The 19,954-nt window shown below is 40.5% G+C and overlaps 1 protein-coding gene and 1 pseudogene across 3 annotated transcripts in view; one reads left to right on the top strand and one right to left on the bottom strand.

Annotated features, from left to right (window-relative positions):
• The window catches only part of Tmem131 (transmembrane protein 131), a 160,424-nt gene that overhangs the window by 97,417 nt on the left and 43,053 nt on the right, over positions 1-19,954 (bottom strand). For all 3 annotated transcript variants that reach the window (XM_071601865.1, XM_027950670.2, XM_071601866.1), the window contains exons 2-3: positions 17,093-17,154; positions 4,694-4,734 (exon numbers count right to left, since the gene is read on the bottom strand). In XM_071601865.1, the coding sequence (XP_071457966.1) occupies positions 4,694-4,734; positions 17,093-17,154 (103 nt within the window). The remainder of the gene's footprint in view (positions 1-4,693; positions 4,735-17,092; positions 17,155-19,954) is intronic.
• On the top strand, positions 6,075-6,546 carry LOC114104524 (low molecular weight phosphotyrosine protein phosphatase pseudogene; annotated as a pseudogene).

Here is a 19,954-nt window from a genome sequence, read left to right as displayed (position 1 = left end):
CCACAGAGCTGACTAACAGAAAACTTGGGCGTTGTGATTCCTAATCTCCCACCAAGGGTTCCACAACCTTTAAAAAAGATTATCCATAGCTGGGCATGGTGGCACAAGCCTGTAATCCCAGCAACTTGGGAGGCTGAGGCAGGAGGATTTCAAATTCAAGGCCAGCCGTAGCAATTTAGCAAGACCCTGTCTCAAATTTTTTTTTTTTTTTTTAAGGCTGGGGGTGTAAAGTGTCCCTGGATTCAAACCTTGTTGCCTCTCCTACCCCGAAAAGAGAGACTGTCCTTAAAGGGTGGCCTCATGGGACAAAAAATTACGTTAGTACTAGTACCTATTATAGTATTTTGGCATTTAACTCAAAAACAGATAGAGTGTTATATACATATCCTCCACCATTATATCATGCAGCCAGCCAGCACCTTTTAAAACAAAATTTTCATGTAGTTGATAAACCTATTCTTTTTTTTTTTTTAATTAGAAAGGGTGATTCAAAAGAGAGAAGCACAAAATAAAATAAAATAAAATAAAAAACCACCCTGGAATATTCTGTTATTCATGGTTTTTACTACTGTGTCCTGAGCTTGTAAAAGCAGCAGGTCTTTCCTTTGCAGAATGTCCTGGAGGCTCTTGAAGCCAGGCTCACCTGCAGAGCTGATGGCGAGGTTAACCAAGGGTAGGGAGCCTGGCATCTCTGCCGTCCATTCAATCTACTATTACCTAGGGGTCATCTGTCAGCGACGCTTTTCATGATACAGATTGGGGGGGGGGGGTGCAGGTTAAAAATGAGAGCTGTGACTCATATGAGACAGGATGGGGCTGAACCTGCCTTACTGGGAACACCAGGGGTGCAGCGCACGGACTAGACAACTGGGGACACGGGAAGTGGGAGTCGGGCGCAGAAACAACAGAGGTCAAAAAGCCAAAGTGTCCACCTCAGCACCTCTGCCACGCTGGTGTGCTCTGGAAGAAGACGAGCAGAAGAGTCTGGTCCAGAAGCGAAGAGGCCAGCCTTGCCCTCTGCCATGACTGGACGACAACACTGAGCACGTGCACTGTAGGTGCAGCACCCACCTCCCCAGCTAACCCTCCAGGCTTACAGCATCAGACCAGGGAAATGGTGTCTTCAAATGGGTCGCGTTCCTTCTTTCACTAAGTGGGCTGCACTTTGTCACTTTCTCATTGCATGCTCTATGACCACGTTGGAAGTGCCACCTCCACTATCCTCTAAGCCCCCTGAAGAGGGGGACATCTGTAACTCCAGCACGTCAGCGACCGACCCTTCCTGCACTGGAAAGCAGGCTGTGTGCACCTCACCTCTCCCTCGCTGCCCTATCGCTGCTCTCAACCATGACGACTCCTTCTACGACTCAAGGGCCTTTCTCCATCTCCTTCAGAGCCTTCCCCACCAATTCCTACTGCTGCTATGTCCCTCTTTCCAAACACTGGCTAGGAGAGGAAACACAGTGAGCACTGGAAGGTTCCACATCAACAAGAAACTAAACAGAGGACTGTCAAGCAGAAGGCATCGTTCTCATGACAACTTGGCCTCTCTAACTTGAGCGTATCTCTTGCTTCTCAAGAGTCTCGGCTCCTGATTTTGTCTAATAAGGTGATTGAACAAGATGATCTATTAGGGTCTCCATAATTGGAATCATCCCTGACTGTATGTAGACTTCATCTTAGTCAAATGTTCAAACCCAAGTCCAAACTCTGACACTTCCAAAGAATACCTTATTTTTGAACTAAAAAATAAAAAATAAATAAAGCTTACAATGCCTGTTGTTACACAATTAGACATATTTCATGTTGATATTTTAATTTCATGTTCTATTTTACGTATACATTTTCAATAAATCATTATTTAGATGAGAGCTCTGGCAGGGTTTAGATTGTATAGCACTGTGCCACATGGAAAAGGAGCTGGCTAATCTCGTCCAGTGTAAAAGCTACATTCTGATTATCCTGCGCCCGGTGAATGTGGATACTATCCCAGGTGTTTTAAAATGACCTACTAAGAGTAATCCTAAACATAATGCTTTGGTGTTTAGTTGGTTGATAGAGACAAAAAAAAAAAAATCTGAATTTGGACTCACACGCTGCTGTGGAAAGAATCGTATCCCTCCAAAAGTCATATGTTGAACGCCTTTTGTTACCTTAGCACCCCACAGTGATGGTATTTGGAGACAGGGCCTTTGAGAGGTGATTAGATTCAGATGAGGTCATGAGGGTGAGGTCTTTTTGATGGGGAGTGCCCTTATAAGAAGAGACCTCAGAGAGCTTTGTGTGTGTCTGTATGTCCCTCCGTAGCCTCTCTCCTATGAAGGCCTGACTTGAACCCTTGCAAGCTGACATTATTGGCCAACCAATGGCATATGACAGAAGTAACATTATACGGCTTCTGAGATTATGCCACAAAAGGCAATAGTTTCCACTGGTTCTTTCTGGAACATTCACTCTTAGAATCTAGCTACCATGCTGACAGGAAGCCCAAACTAATCTACATGAATAGACCACACAGAGGTACTTCAGGTGACAGCCATCTGAGTCCCAGATAATAATCCAGCAGCAACATGTGAGTGACCAGGCCTCCAGCCCCATTACTGAGTCATTCCCAGGTGCGGAGCTTGCCCAGCCAAGGCCCCAGATCTTCATGACGCAGAGATAAACTGTCTTAGCCAACCCACTTGAGTCCCCGACTTTATACCACTTAGCTTAGGGGCAGTTTGGTAGACAGCTGGAGACAGCAGATAAGTAAAACTTGAGGCAAACTCCTTATTATACTGGGAAAATACCTGAAGCCCAGACTTTGACCATGGGTGAATAACATCATCTTCATTAATGTAAATCATCTTGATTCTATAGCTAATTTCCTGTTAGAATAAAGGATCAAGGAAGAAGCATAAAACAAGAGGTGCGCTTTTCTCTCTAGTCGTTGGCTCTAGATGTGTTGAGCTCTTGAGTTGTTAGATGGTCCAAAAAAATAGTCATCAGACTAGACGCACAATGATTTGGTGACAATACACCTTAGTGCCAAAAATATCTGGGCAAGGTTCACAGGCGGGCAGGCCCCACCAGGGCACCTGCATCAGAGAGAAGGGCAGACAGAGGAAGAGGAAAGGGGCCATGTTGTTGCAGAGATGGGTGAAAAGAACTGAAACAGTGACTACTGAAGGGTTTTCATTATTTCTGAATGCTGACTGTCCTACTTGCAATCTGAATATTTGACACTCTCTCCAAACAGCATTCTTCGTTGATGCACCCTGCACTCTGCTGCTTGAAGGACACTCACATAGGCTGGTGAAAGACACTCACATAGGCTGGTGAAGGACACTCACATAGGCTGGTGAAGCACCAAGGCCTGTGAAGGGAAATTCTTCGCTGCTCTTGCTGAATGGAAAATGCAACTACAGTGGACAGCAAGGGCAGGGGCATCCTGTGTGGCCTCAACCACTTTGACAGTTAAGTGCCTGATTTCATCAGATAATTTATTGATAATTCTTAAATTTCTTTGTTCTCATCTCAAGAATAAATATGCTGACAGAGTAAAACCTCCTAAAAACACATGCTGTAAAATAATAATAATTAAACCTGAAATTGGCTCCATATCTGAGAAGCCACTGATAGCGCTGTCAGCATTCCAACTGTTACTCAAGGGCACTCACTATGACAGGTACTGGGGACTTGGCCAGTTGTTCCCGGCCAACAGGAACTGCAACTATGCCATTATGCTGAGTCTTCTAAGTTAAACTCCTTTAAATCTGTGGCTCCCTGGGGAAATGATCAGTAACAGCTGGAGTGCCCATGAAAGGGCTACTGGAGGACCGGTTATCTAACTCAAAGAAAGCTCCCAGTCCCCTCAGCACCAGCAGCAGGCTGTCACTGCATATGGAAGGGGAATCAGGTCAGCATCTTCCTTTTATCCTTTTTCAAAAGGATGTAAAAAAGTACCAAAAAATTGGGGGGTAGGGAGGTGGGAAAGCTATCTTCAAATTCACATGCATGAGTGTCTTTTCCTAATACCTGAGGTAAGACAGACCCTGTTATCACAGGGGCCATGTTTAAAAGGGGCTTTTGAGTCACAAGATTGGGTCCCTAGATCTGAGCTTCTCCTCCAGGGGTCTGAAAGCAGCCCCTGCTAAGTGAAAGTAGCAACGGTTAGTCCATAAAAGGCAGGGATAGTTTGGAATGTCCCCAAAAGGCCTATGTGTCCCCAGGGAGGCACCACTGGGAGGTGGTGAAACCCCTAAGAGGTGGGACCTGACAGATGGTCTTCAGGTCACTGGGGACGTTTGTGGGGCCTCAGCCCCCTCCCTGTCTCTTTGCTCCCATGCACTCCTGCCATGGTGCATGCCTTGCCACAGGCCCAAGGCACAGGACCAACCAATCATGGACTCAAACACCCACAACTAGGAGTCCAGCAGACCTTTTCTCTCTACAAGTTGATTGCCTCAGATACCAGCTACAGTAACAGAAGTTATCACAGGAGGTATGCCACACAATTGTATCACATGTAAATTCAGATTTAAACTTGTTTTTTCCATATACAATACTTAGAAATCATAATATAATGTGATTTTTAAATTTGCTATTCCCTGTACACCAAAAGTAGGAGGAAAAAATGAAGGGAAGAACTGGAGGAATCCCCCAGAAAGAACGAAAAGTGTTAATATCTTACTAAATACACAAGTCTTACCTTTTCTGTTGATATGAACTGAGTCCAAGTGTTGTCTCAGTCTGTGAAAAGAAGAAAATAATGATGAAAATACTAAAACCACATTGTTCCATTATAGACACATGGAACATCCAAAATATTTTATTGTACCTTCAACTTTAATGTTACCCATTTGAATTTTCAGGTTAAGCCTGATCCCAAGGTCATATGAAATGACTGATCACACTATGTAATTCAAATGAGAATAATTTAGATAAATTTAAACACATGCAAATAAAATACTGTGATTGACAAATAATACAAATCCTATAAAAATAGTCCCCTTTACAATCAGCCTGAATGAGGCCTTGTGTCTTTCCCTGTTCACCTGCCACCACCCGTGTGTTAGGTACTGGTGTCTGATGGTCTCTGCCATTGGAGAGCTCAAGGCAGAGCAGGATTGGGAGGGAGACAGTCACTTACACACTAAATATGTATTTACACATTGAAGAAGGTTCATGAAAATATCAAGACAGGCTGCTGTGAAAGGGAGAAAACGGGCAGTGTACTTAAATATGTTATGGAAAGCTCAGCTAAATAACTAAGATGTACACTAAAATCTATCTGAACGTGGAAGTAGCACAGGTTGGGGTAGAAGAAAGCAGGTGCAAAGGCCCTGGGAAAGGAAAGAACTCTGTATGTTCAAGAAACAGCAAGTCTACCTGCCTCTCTTTGAGAGAAGGGAAAGAATTAAAGAAAATAAGGTTGGAGGGCTAAGCAGGAGCCAGGTCATGTTGTATGTTGTTAAGAAGCCATAGTGTTAAGAAGTTCAGGTTGTGCTATACTCTAAATGCAATACAAGGAGGAGGACCAGACAGACCAACAGACATGGACTATGTTCTAAAGACATGACTCTGGCTGTAGCGTGGAGCCAGATTAGAGGAGACACAAAGGAGCTGGGAAGCTGAAGGCAGCTGCTACAGTTCAGGTAACAAAGGGCATGAAGATCTCCACGGTGCAGGAGAAAATGCCCACACTCCAAGGGCCCCCAGCAGTAAGTGCACTTGTCCCAGGAGTTTAGCTGCTTTGTTCTAACTAGGAAAAGCACCAGAGGTATAGCACCATTTCCTCCACTGACATGTACATTATTTTGAAATGGTATGCTGGCGAATGAATATGGGGAAGGTGTGGCAAATATGGGGAGATGTCCCTTTTGAAAGCATATGCTAGGTAGAGTGTAAGATGTCTGCGATTTTCTTTAAAATGTTGCAACAATAAAAATCTGTGTGCATGCATGTGTGTATAGCTAAAGCAATTATGGTAAAATGTTAATTTTAAAGTTTGTCTGGTAGGTGAATATGTATTCAGTGGATTCTTCTTTTTTTGTACTTAAAGAAAAATTTCTGAGTGTCTGCGTTTGAAGATGGTGAAGAATGGTCCTAAGTCTGTGCTGTTCGTGTGTCTGGGTAACATTTGTCAGTTACCCATTGCAGAAGCAATTTTCAGAAAACTTGTAACTGATCAAAACGATTTAGACAACTGGAGGACAGACAGTGCAGCCACGTCCACCTATGATGTGGGGAACCCCTGACTACCATGGCAGAGCTGCATGAGGAAGCACGGCATCCCCATGAACGACATTGCCCGGCAGGTGACCAAAGAAGATTTGGTCACATTCGACTAGATACTGTGTATGGATGAAAGCAACCTGAGAGATTTGAATAGAAAAAATAATCAAGTTAAAAACTGCAAAGCTAAAATTGAACTGTGGGAAGCTATGATCCACAGAAACAACTCATACTGAAGATCTCTATTATGGGAATGACGCTGACTCTGAGGTGGTGTACCAGCAGCGTCTCAGGTGCTGCAAAGCCTTCTTGGAGAAGGCCCACTAGGACCACCGTGGGTGCAGTGAGAGTTCTTTAAACTAATGGAGCCTCCACTTTGCCCTGATTACAGGCTAGTGGAGTGAGCAGAGAGAGAGAAATAGCACCACACCACCAAGCACACACACCCGAAGGCCCAGGTTAGCCTCAGGGCCCAGTGAGGATGGAGGGCCTGGTCTCCCTACAGTGATTGTGTGTGGCTGGCCAATGCCCACAGGGCACCCGTGCTCATCTGCATATCCAGAGCCATAGTGACCCTGTCCCCAGCAGCTCTCCATGGCTGCAGCAAGTGTTTTAGCTCACACACGCACAGTGCACATGATAGGAGACAGACCGGAGGGATTGATCTTTAGCACCTTTAGTATTTGTTGTTTTTGTCTGATTTATTTTACAAGGTCAGCTTATTTGCTCTCATTTGAGCCACTTTGTGCCCAAAACTTTATTAGGACACTTTTATGTATGTATCCTATGGTTGGTTGAGGGGTGTGTTTGTTTTATATGCACAGGTAACCAAATGTAAATTGGCTTAGGTGTGAAAAAATAATTTAAGCAATCAGTTATATTGGTGTCCTTAAGTATTGATATGTTAATAAATGTTTCATGAGTATTTAATAAAACTATAGGTAAATACAGGTAATTTCACTATAATCTCAAAATTCACATGGATATATGTTAGAAAGATTGTTTTCAAAATAAATTTGGGAGTTATAAAAATGCAACAGATTAAAAAAAGAAGAAAAATTTCTTTATCTTTTATATGAAAATCATACCCATTCCCCAAGGCATGGAAAAAAATCTGCAAATCACCTATGTGATAATATGTAGAATATATAAAGAATATCTACAATTTGACAAGGGGAAAAAAACTTGATTAAAAATGGGCAAAGAACTCATTAGACATTTTTCCAAAGGAGATTTTCAAGTGGCTTGGAGGCCCATGGAAAAATGATCAACATCGCTAATCATCAGGGAAATACAAGTCAAAGTCATGATCAATACCACCACACAGCTATCAGAATGACTATTATTTAAATAAAAATTAAAAAAAAATAAGTGTTGGCAAGGATGCAGAAAACTCAGAATCCTGCAAGTGGTGATATAAAATAGTATAGTCACCATGGCAATCCCACTTGTGGGTAGACAGCCTCCAAGAAACTGAAAACAAGGGCTCCCAGAGAGGCTGGACGGACCATGTTCACAGCGGCACCATTCACAGCAGTGAAAGGGTACAGGGCAGAACAACCAAAGGGCCCCACAACAGATGAATGGAGCAACAAAATGTAGCTTATATATGCAGTGAAGTTACTCAGGCTTCAAAAAGATCGATGCTACGACAGTGAATGAACCTTGATTATTAACTCTATGCTACGCTAGGGAAATAAGCCACTCACAAAAAGGCAAATCCTGAACAATTCCACTTACATGATGAGGTACTCAACGGTGGTCAAATTCACAGATAGAAAGCAAAGTCAAGGTTCCCGGGGACGAGAGAAGAAGATCTATGGTTTGATTGGTAAAGAGTTTCGGTCTGAAGCTGAATGGTAGTGGTGGATGCTCAACAATGAGGATGTACTTAAAGCTGCTGAACTGTACATTTTAAAATGGTAAAAATGTACATTTTTTTTTTTTTGTTTGCCAGGCATGGTGGTACATGTCTGTAATTCCAGCTGAGGCAGGATGATCAAAAGTTCAAGGCCAGCCCAGGCAACAAAGCAAGCCCATGTTCAAAAAATAATTTAAAAAGGGGCTGGAGATGTAACACAGCGCTGCCCTGTGCAAGACTCTGAGTTTAATCCTCATTGCCCCCTCCCCATACGAAATGCAAATTTTTGTTACCATATATTTTACCAAAATTAAAAAAAAAAAAGACTATAGTAATCCAAGACAGTATGGTACTGGCATAAGGACAGACAGAGCAACGGCAATGGAGAAGTCCAGAAATACTCACATGCACTGCCACTTGGTTCTGAACACAAGCATCAATGCAGTTCAGCAGAGAAACGTGTCTTTCAACAAATGGTGTCAGAACCAGAGGAAGACCGCCTTTATCCTTACTCCACACCACATCCTCAAATGAATTTCAGAGAAATTAGTTCCAAGTGTAAAAATTAAAATTATGAAGCTTCACCAGGAAAACAAAGAAGATTGCCTGTTCAACTTTGGAACAGCCAAAAATTTAATGAACAAAAAAAATAGCCATTAAAAAAAGACTAGATTTCATCAAAATTAAAAATATACACTCACCAAAAGACGCTAATAAAAATGAAAAGAGAAACTGCACAATGAGATAAAATAATTGCAAATCACACATCTGAAGAAACTTGTATCCTGAACAGACTAAAGGAGACACCAAGTCTGAAGCCAGGCTTCTGGCCTCAAAATAAAATAAAAGAACTGGAGATGGAGCTCAGTGGTAGAGCACTTGCCGAGCACATGTGAGGCACTGGGTTCAATCCTCAGCACCACATAAAAATAAATAAATAAAATAAAGATATTGTGTCAATCTACAACTTAAAAACAAAACAAAAAGCCATCAAACCAAAATAGAAACAAGCAACAACAAAACCTGAATAATAACAATCCGATATTTTACAATGGACAATTACACAAATGTTAACAAAGCACATGAAAAAATGTTCTTATCAATTAGTAAGGAAAAGCAAAATTAAAATTGTATGAGAGACTACACTTCTGTTACAACAATGATGCCCAGGGCTGGCAAGATAAAGAGCAACTGGAACTCTCATTCCCTGCTGAAGATGCCAAATAGAACCACCAGCTTAGAAAAAGCCTGGCAATTTCTTACAAAGTGAAGCATATGCCTACGCTATGATCCAGCCATTCCCCTCCCAAATACACGCCCAGGAGAAATAGAAGCATTCGTTCATACAAATACGTGTATGTGAGTGTTTGCGGTGGCTTTACTGGTGGTAGCTCAATACTGGAACAAGCCAAATTTCCCTCAACACGAGGCATGGCACAGCCACACCACGGAATACACCTACCTCAAGCACTAAAAAGAATGACTTGCCGACACACACAAGATGGCTGAACCTCAAAATAACTATGGTGAATGAAAGAACACAGATCCTCACAAAGGTACATCCTTGTATGATCCCCTTTTAAAATGTAATTGAGGATGATGCAACAGGCCAGTGTCAGATGGAGAGTGGGAGTGGGAGCGTCTTCAGTGCACAAGGAGGCTTTGGTGGCAGTGGATATGTCCACTATCTTGATTGCCACGATGGATTCTCGGAAGTAAAAGTGGATCAGATTTTTCCACTGTACAATTTAAATGTGCATTTATTGTCGGTCATCACACATCAGTAGAGGGATGGAAGAATTCTAGATCATCAGGAGCTATGCTTCCCACATGCAGGTGACAGAAGAGCAACTTGGGAGGTCCACCACCCAGGTGCATTTTCTTGGGGGGGGGGGCGGGAACCAGCATGAACACAACCTGGCCCAGGAAACCTCGTGATGAAGAACCACAGCTGAGGAAGCTGTCTTCTGAAAAAGAGGCAGACAGACATCAAGACAAAGGAACTGGCTACAGCGTGAGAAAGCAGGAAAGTAAATGCTGTTTGAAGAATAAGCCACAGAAAAATCATCTTTTTGCTATAACAAAAAAGAATAGAAATCTTAGGACCAACAGCAGGCCCTCAATGCTGAGAGAAAGGAGAAGATCACTTTTTGTTTTTGAAGGAATTTGAAAAGTAAGCCCTCTACATATCTTACAAGTCCATCTTAGAGTTGGGCCCCTAGAGTAAGAGAGGAGGAAAAAAACGTAAGAGCCAACAACAACAAAAAACGAAGAAAGTGTCGAAATTCAATGGGTAAGATTAAACACATCTTTAATAAGATGAAATGAAAACTAAAGTGCATATTTTAAAAAGACAAAAGGATCACGGCAAAAAATTAAAGCCCAGCTAAAAACATTTAATTCAAAAGTCAAACAGTGAGCAAACAGAGAAAATGTCATTAAAAAGGATAAAGGCAAACAAAAAAGGGTTACAACCTTAATAACTTTTCAATGAAAAGATCTGATATGTCGGGGCTGGGGATGTGGCTCAAGCGGTAGCGCGCTCGCCTGCCATGCGTGCGGCCCGGGTTCGATCCTCAGCACCACATACAAACAAAGATGTTGTGTCTGCCGAGAACTGAAAAATAAATATTAAAAAAAAATTTAAAAAAAAAAAAAAGATCTGATATGTAAAAATCTTATAAATCAACTGTGAAAAGACAAAAATGAGAAAAAGTGTTGTGACTGAAATGTGAGCAAAGAGCAAGAACAGGTAATTCACTGAAGAAAAAAAATGGTCAATAACCACACAGAAAAGACAACTACCTCATTAAACTTCAAAGAAATCCCTACAATACAATGAAATTCCACATGGCAGGGACCTCTGAACTTTGTGAATTCACACCCAGAGACAAGGGCAGACCAGGAGTACTCTGTGACCTTGAAAATGCCTGTGCCTGGTATTCTGGACCTCCTATGAACTGTGACACACAGTGGTTCATGAGAAGCTTCACCAAATCAAAGAAACCTGGAGTCAGCAACCTCGACTGCCGCAAACGATCTTTTCACTGTGTCTAATCCAGAATATATGATCAGAAACTTGTGAAACCACAATTCAGACTCCACACACTTAGGGAATCCAGCCTTCCCTCCTTCATCACTAGGCTGTGGATTCCAGACCAATCTGAGCACAGCCTCTCTCAGAAAGGGATGCAAACAGGGTTAGCTGCAGGAAAATGGACTATGCTTCCACTCAAACAGACCAGCCTCTGCAGAAGCTGTGTGTGAAATGCCCTTAAATAACCACTAACAAATGTTGCATTCCTGTAACTCAGTGGTTCTCATCTGAAGGCAGCTTTGTCTGTCAGGAGGCATTTAGTAATGTCTTGGGGCATTTCTGATTGTCAAAAATCAGGGGGGCTACTAGCATCAAATGGTCAGGGTTCAGGGATGCTGATAAACACCCTACAATGTACAGGACAGTTTCCCCTCTATCCCCCAATCAACAATTTACCTGGGCCAACATGTATAGTACTGCCAAGACTAAAAAACACTATAATCTGAATTTTATAGAGATGCCAATAATTTTGATTTTTATTAGTAATAATATCTCCCTGCATTATAAATTCAAGGCCCATGATTATCACTCCAATTGTGTCTCTATTCTCTAGAGATTTGTTCAGGATTCTATTTTACAGGTAAGAAATTAAGCCTCTGAAGAGTTCATATCACCAATCCAGGATTCAAACAATCAGAGTCAGAATTCAAATTCTATCACCTGGTCTATTATTGCATTCATATGATGCATACATATGCATAAATGTTATTGCATACAGATGTTGATAAGACTGTATATACCAATACTGACTTCTTTTAGCTCACACTAAGAAGTTGGCCACATTCTTGCTGTTAAATTATAATGCAGCCAACTCCTATACTGCATTATTGTTAAACAGACAATTTAATTCTATAAGAAAAAAAATTCAACTAAATACAGTTTATTAGAGAATTAGGTAGGTATCAGTTGTGTATCAGGCCCTGGATGCTTACAGATAAGACAAGGCCTGTAACACCCTAGAACTTGAGTTTCTTGATGGCAGGGCATTGACCCACTCCGGGGGCACCAGGAGGCCATGCCGGGCACCATGTGAGTGTCCCACACTGCACAGCTTTCCCTTGGAATATGCTGGAGGGGAGGAGCCACATTTCCCTGCAGGTGATCAGAGTATGCTTCTTTTTCACCGTCACATATAAAGTTACATACTTCCTTCCTTCCCCGTTCCGTTCCCCACTGGGACAGGGTAGAACATGAGATCCTCTTTTGAGGACCTCAAAATGTGCCCTTGGTTCTGATCAACCCAACCTTCCCATAATAAATAATCTCATTTTATTGAAAATGGATAAAATATCTGTGAGATAGTTTCAAGAATTTTTAACTCACAGAGCGGGGGGGGTCCTTCCTTTTTTCCTTGCTCTGCTTCCCGTGCTTGCCCATGTGCATGTATTTGTAATGTAAACTGAGATGACTGTAGATTCACACATAGTTGTAAGAAAGAATGGGGGAAAGCACATTTAACTCAACCCCCGCCACCCCCCCCCCAACATAACGTTCTGCAAAATTCCAGCATAGTGTCAGATCCAGGGCACTCATCTGGATCACACTCCCCTATCTTGTCCATCTCCCTAGTTTTGCTTATACTCATTTGTGCTTGAACTGGTACTTAGTTCTACAGAATTTTTAGAGCTGGGTAGACACCCCACAGTCAAGATCCAGAAGAACTGCAGCACACAGTGGCTGCGTATACTGCCGTTTTACAGACACACCCAACTCCCTCCTTCCCCTCCCTCAAGTCCCGGGGCCACTACTCTGCTATTCATGTGGCCAGTTTTGCCAAGTCCAAACCACCATATAAATGTAATCATTAGTGTACAACTTTTTGGGATTGTCTCTTTTCCCCTGGCCTAATTCTCTAGAGATTTGTTCAGGTTCTTGTGCTTATCAATAGTTCCTTTCTATTGCTAAGAAATATTCCATTAGTGTGGCTTTACAGTTTGTTCAACCACTCGCCTACTGAAACACATCCAGGTTGTTTCCAATTTCTGGCCATTATAAATAGAGCTCTGGTAAACATTTACATACAAGTCTCAATGCAAACAAATTTTCATTTCCCTGGGAGAATGGCCAAGAGTGCAACTGCTGGCTTGTGTGTAACTGCATGTTGAGTTCTGTAGGAACCTGTCAAACTTTCCAGAATGGCAGCACCACCTAACGTGCCCACGAACAATGTCTGAGAGACCCAGCCTTCCCAGGACTCAGTGCTGTCACTCTTTTGTGTATGTGGGGTTGAATTTGCATTTTTCTGATGCCTAATGATGTTGAACAGCTTTACATTTTTTTTTTAACCATCTGTTAAAAAAAAAGAAACCCTTTTGGTGAAAAATGTGTCATGTATTCTAGAAACAAGGTCCTCTGTCATGTATGTGGCTTTCAATTATTTTGTCCTTACATCTTCTTCAAATGGTCCTTTGCAAAGCAAATATTTAATTCATCAATCTTTCCTTTCTGGATTGCACTTGTGTTCTCAAGTCTTTGGTGTCAACAACTCCTGCCTAGCCCTGTGTCCTGAAGTTATTCTCCTGTGCAATTGTTCTGGCACAGGAGAATAATGTATTTGCCAAGACACTATTATTATTGTTCTACACAGTACATATTCAGTTATCCACATAAAATTTTTAATCCTCATATTTGGTGTAATCCTAATAAAAATTTCAGTAGAATGCACATATGTAAAGTTCATTTTGAAAATAGCCATGGAGGCAGAGGGCTGAGAATCCACAAGGCATTTCTGAAGAACAGAGACCAAACGAGAAGGCGTGCTCTTGTGATACTAAGATAACACTATAGTAACAGTTTGCACTGTGATCAAGAGATGAGTAAACCCAGAAAATACAAAACAGAACCCAGAACAGATTCCCATGTACAAGACAGCTGATTTGTGAATAAAAGTCATGAAGGATCAATGGGGAAAGGAAATATGGCAGGCGCAGGGGTGGGGAGTCCAACAAAGGATGCTGGGACAACTTAATATATACAAGAAATAAAACCTGAAAAACACATAACATGGAGTCACCAAAAGCCAGTACTATTTGGGCTGAGGCTATAGCTCCGCATGCCCAAGACCCCAGGATCAATCCCCAGCACCACTTAGAAAAAAATTAAAAAGACAGCACTATTCATAAGGGCAGAAAGCTAGGAAAAAACCCAAAATGTCCACAAGCAGCTGCAATAACACATAAATTGGGAATAGCCATACTGCAGGACCATTCTGCAGTGTTAAAACCAGTAGGTTAACAGAAAAGAGACTCTTAGAAGCATAATACTGAAAAAATAAACCAAACCAAAAACCCCAATACAAACGATATGAACTTCTAAACAAAGGTGAAGCTCCATACATGCTCAGACAGTGTAACCATAGGGAAAGGAAATCACCAGGAAATCAAGATCACGACTAACTCTGGCGAAAGTAACTAGGGGAGAGTGAGGGACATTTCTGAGGGTGTGAGCCTGTCCTAATGCCTTCACATTTTATGCACCTGTATTCACAGTAAACCTCTCTGAACCTTGTTTTCCTTATCTTTAAAATGTAAGGAAAATAAGCCTAACCTTTCTAGACCATTTTTCATGAGTTTGGCAATTTTTACTGGCATCTTATACAAAGATTTGAGGATTAGAAAGATTACTATGAGCCAAGCCACACAAAGTTAACATGTAGTCCAGGATCTGGGAAGAAGCAGCCTTGGAAAACTGCATATTTTAAATAATCTAAGACAGGGTTGTTGCTTTGACCTGCTTTAGCTTAAATTTAATTTGAGAAGCCTGATACATACTCTGCCATAGAAATGCTAGGTGTACATTCTTGTTTAACCACACCATAAAAAACCAGGAGTTATTTAAGAAATAGTCAAACCTACTGGCAAACTGTTGTCAGAACAAATAATATGGCAAAAATCAAAGCTGTTGATTCTGGGAAATACTCTTCAATACCGAAATGAACAATTTATATACATCACTCAAAAGAGTTCTCTATTTAGCCATTTGGAGATACTTAATATACTTTTAAAACATCTCAACATTAGACATTCTGCAGGAGTCTTAAGTTTTACTGTGGCTCAGGTAACCAGCTGATACAACTTACACTCAACATCTGCCCTAACTAAAATTATCCATGCCACAGAATTCTGATGTCTCAACCAAGTGCTTGTCCAAGCACTTGACCAGATCCAGAGAGAATGAGCAAATCTCATCCCAGCCCAAAGGCTCTTCCATTTAGATCTGGACAGATTCTCTCTCGGCAAAAATACAAATCATGCTCCAAAATTTTCAAAATGGATTACCAACTTGTTATCTAGATATCTAGATCTCAATGGATGTAAGTAGATGCTTTCTCAATCAATAAAGAACAATTACACTTATGGAATTTTCCAGAAATTGTCCTAATTTGCCTGCACTCCAAATATTGCAAACAACTACCTAAAAGGAGCTAGTTAAATATTCATTTCATAGGTTATCCAAGTTTTCACCTTGAAACAGATTAAAGAACTAGAAAAAGAGACTGAGGTCATTTTCCAGTAGAAAGACTTTACAAAAGTCAGAACTCTCTCACTGCAAACAAATTTTCATTTCCCTGGGAGAATGGCCAAGAGTGCAACTGCTGGCTTATGTGTTTTATTTGGTTTTAAAATTTAAAAAGCTATAAGAAAACTTTCTGCAAGTACCATGCAACCATAACCTGCTATGTTTTGCAACATCTCTTATGTAAAGGCATGAATGATAAATTTATTTAAAAATTTAGAAGAAAAGTTTCTCTTCCAAAAAACTTACTAGCTCCATCAGAGAAAAAGATCTATCACTTCTTTTCCCCTTACTCTCTGGCATAGTATGCAATATTTAAATCTAAATTTATTCTATAACACAAATCTCATTCTAACCATACAGAATTATTTCTCTTCTGTCTTAATTCCATTTTAATTTTTACTTTGTTGCCTTTATTATAAACCACAGAAAATGTCCTTTCAGACTATTTAAATCATTTATTTAATTTTAAATACATCATAGGCAGTAACATGAGAAGGTCACACCTAGAATGAGAAGGCCAGTCCCACTCCATGAAGTCAGGACACTGGACACTTTCTAAATCTGAACCTTGACTTCCCATGAGGATAAAATGATTAAACTTTATCAGTCATGCCACCAGACAACATGGTTCTTGAAAAACCAATGTTACCACAACAATGGCACTAAGCAATGACAAGCATAATATGTGGTAACAGTCCGCAAGAAAGGAGAAAAAACTTAGCCATAAGAATCAGAGGGTTAGTGAAGATACTTCTTCTATCATTTGCAGCTCTGAAATTCTAGATCTGATATGTAGCGGAGAAGACTGAAATAGGTTTCATGGTGGTGTAGGAACCAGGTGTGGCAGGAACAACAGTGCCATTACCAGATCACACTTCCTATTTTATGTGTAATATATTTAAACATGGCTAGGATGTCAAGTGGAAGGATAATACAGATTAAATCTATAATACTTACACTCCTAAAGAAGCTCTCTTCCCAATAAACATTGATGCAACATCTGGATTTAGCGTTTCACTCACTGGCCACACTCAGCAACTTGTAATCTGATTTGACCTCCACCCCGTCAGACCCACAGACTCACACATTTGCCACAGACTGGCAATGTGCTTATTTACAAGACTCTGATACTGCAATGAGTTTGCTTTATAAATAAATATGAATTTCTAAAATGATAATTCACATAGCTGAGGAGTTTTATAATCATTGGACTATTGACCTACCTACATATAAAGCTCATAACATACATTTCAGTTACATTTTTAAATATTGGTGTATTTTTAACTAGAATTTAATTAGGATATTTTAAAGAAAAATTTAATTAGGATATTTTAAAAAATAATAAAAATATTATTCAAGATTTAACACTGAAATCATTCAACTTAAAAAGCCATTACCTGCAGCAGCCCGCCATCATCAAAGCGCAGCACTTCTATTATGTTCTCCGTAGGTATGAACGCTGTGAAAGAAGCAAAGTAGACATCACTGCCAGGAAAACTCAATTTTAGTAGAATCTTTTACCTTAAAATCAACTTTTACGATTTTACATTTTAAAATACACTTCTTGCCCTAGGGTATAGCTCAGAGGTACAGCACATGTTTACCATGTATGAGGCTCTGCACGCAATCCCTAGCTGAAAACAACAAAACAAAACAACACCATAGCTTACTGGTTAAAGAGGATAATACTTCATAATTTAAGCAAATTTGAAATGCTTTAGAATAAAATATAATAATAAAGGAGTTTCAATAACCTACTGGCTGTTTAAGTGCCCTTCATCTATTCCTGTTATACTGTGAGAAAGCCCAAAACGGTCATATCCAACTAGATGTAGCAAGTTATTTTCTTTGACAGATTACCTGAACTGATTGTAAGTACATGGAAAACATCACTAGAGTATTATATCACACCCCCCCACCATCAGCTGAAATTCTGTATCCTCTGTTCTTCTGTAATGATGACATGACCTGGGACTAATAGTCAAAAGGAACTTGATAGGGAGGTGGGTGAGGAAAATGGCAAAAGCAAATTATTCCATTCCAAGAAACAGAATAATGGAAAGACAAGACACATAAAAGACAACACAGCTGTGCCACACAACCTGGCAACCATGCTCCTGCTGTCTACAGAACTGACTCAAAACCTTAAGTCCATAAATAATTTCATCTGCATGAATTCCTCATAGCAGCCTTGTGCATAATCACCAAAATGTACACACTACCAAGATGCTCTTCAATAGCCACACAATGCGCAATGCATTAGTAAAAGAAAAGGCTGCACACTGCAGGATTCCAGGTAGATGACATTCTGGAAAAGACAAAATTGTGAAGCTGCTACAAAGATCAGTGGCTGCGGGGCGTTCAGAGCAGCAGGAAAAAGTTGAGTAAACGAACCAGAGGAAGTAATTAAGGCGGGGGGTGGGGGGGTAGGATACACAACCCTGCACATTTGTCAAAATAGAACTCTATGGCACAAAGAATCAATCTAAATTATGCAAATTTTAAATCATCATTTATGAGATGGGGGATCCCAGGATGGAATGCAAAGTGTGAGGAAATGATTTAACCAATTACAAATATATGAATCAACTTCACTGAAGCAGGAAGGGGAGAATGGAAATGAGAAGAATCTTAAGACTACAGACAGGAGAAACTGTACATATGCACTGTACTTTAGCTGATAAGACTATTTCCCAAGGAGGTTACAGTAACAATTCTAATGTCCCTGAAACTGAACAACTAGTTAGACAGCTGGTAAACAGTGGGAGCCAGGTTTCCCGTGGTTGGAATGAGAGTTTACAGAGAAGCAAGGGGAGGAAGCTGTGGTAATGGATTAGATTTGGTGACATCAGCATGAACTCATGGTTAGGCAGATACAGACTGTCAAATATAGGAATATTTCTAGATGTGTATATACATGACTTGGTGCGTGTGCGTGCGCACACACACACACACACACACACACACAAACTTCCTTGCTCTGTTGGCTAAAAAGGCCTAGAAGCAATAACACTGAGGAGCAATGAGCATCCCTACCATCCAGATCTTGGATTCCAAGACAATTCTCCAATCAAAGGCACCAGCTGCTCACAAGGTAAGAGACAAGGCAAGCGAGCCAGAAGCTTCCCACCTGGTGACCAGAGGACACTAATAAGAACTAGAAGTGCTCCTGTTATTATTAGAGATTCAATCCAGTGACCACCAGAGGAGTTCCTACCATCCAACTAGACCAAACCTTGATCTGACTGAGAACTTCACTCAATTAAGATAAGATAAAGAACACTGAAAATAATATCGTTACGTTTAATTGGGAGCTTTTCAAAAGAATTGTATCAGCTGAAGAAAATGAATAGCACAGCTATTATGAAGTTCTAAAAGGAAGAGTGTTACACCTCATCGGCTTTCCTTAAAGAGGCAGAATAGGATTCAACTCTAGCATGAAATAAATTAGGATATTTTGCTTTAAATGATCAATTATTTTAACTTTAAATTATATACCTAGAAAGACAGAGGTGTCATTATATATGCACTTAATCATTTCATGTGCTGACAGTTATTTTAAAAATTTTTAATTTATTTTTGGCACTAGGAATTGAACCCAGGGGCATTCAACAACTGACCCACATCCCCAGCCTTTTTTATATTTTACTTAGAGACAGGGTCTAACTAAATTGCTTAAGGCCTTGCTAATTTGCCTAAGCGGGCTCTGAATTCATGATCCTCCTGTCTCAGGCTCCTGAGCTGCTAGGATTACAAGTGTATGCAGTGGCCTGGCTGTGTTGACAGTTACTAACTTGCAAGATATACAAAGTAACCAAAGCAAGTCCCCACTTCTCTAGATTCAAATTCACAAATGACAGCAGTTTCTTCTCCCAAAAATATTTCCCTAATTTTATATGCTTAATGAATCTCAAACTTTCCCAATGTTTTGTGGTTCAAGCAGCAACCAGATGTAATAAAGAAAAAAACTAATAATTATTGATCACTATTTCACTAAACTTCAAACTAGCCCTATGATATCTGCTTTACAGATACCACAGTAAGGTTTTTAGAAAAGAAGAATGAAGTTGTATTCAGCAAGAAAGTGGCTGCAGATGGACTATGAATTTCAGCAATGAGATCCCAGAATCCACATTTCTAAGTCCATTACTACTTTCAAAGTAAACTTTACATTAATCCTCATGACTAATAACACCTTTGAGAAAACTAATTTTTAAAATAAAGCATATATTTCTGATAAGTAGGGAAAGAAGGACTTA

The sequence above is a fragment of the Marmota flaviventris genome, chromosome 14 (genome assembly GCF_047511675.1).
Source record: "Marmota flaviventris isolate mMarFla1 chromosome 14, mMarFla1.hap1, whole genome shotgun sequence".
Lineage (NCBI taxonomy): Eukaryota > Metazoa > Chordata > Mammalia > Rodentia > Sciuridae > Marmota > Marmota flaviventris.
This window is presented reverse-complemented; position numbering and strand designations above follow the sequence as displayed.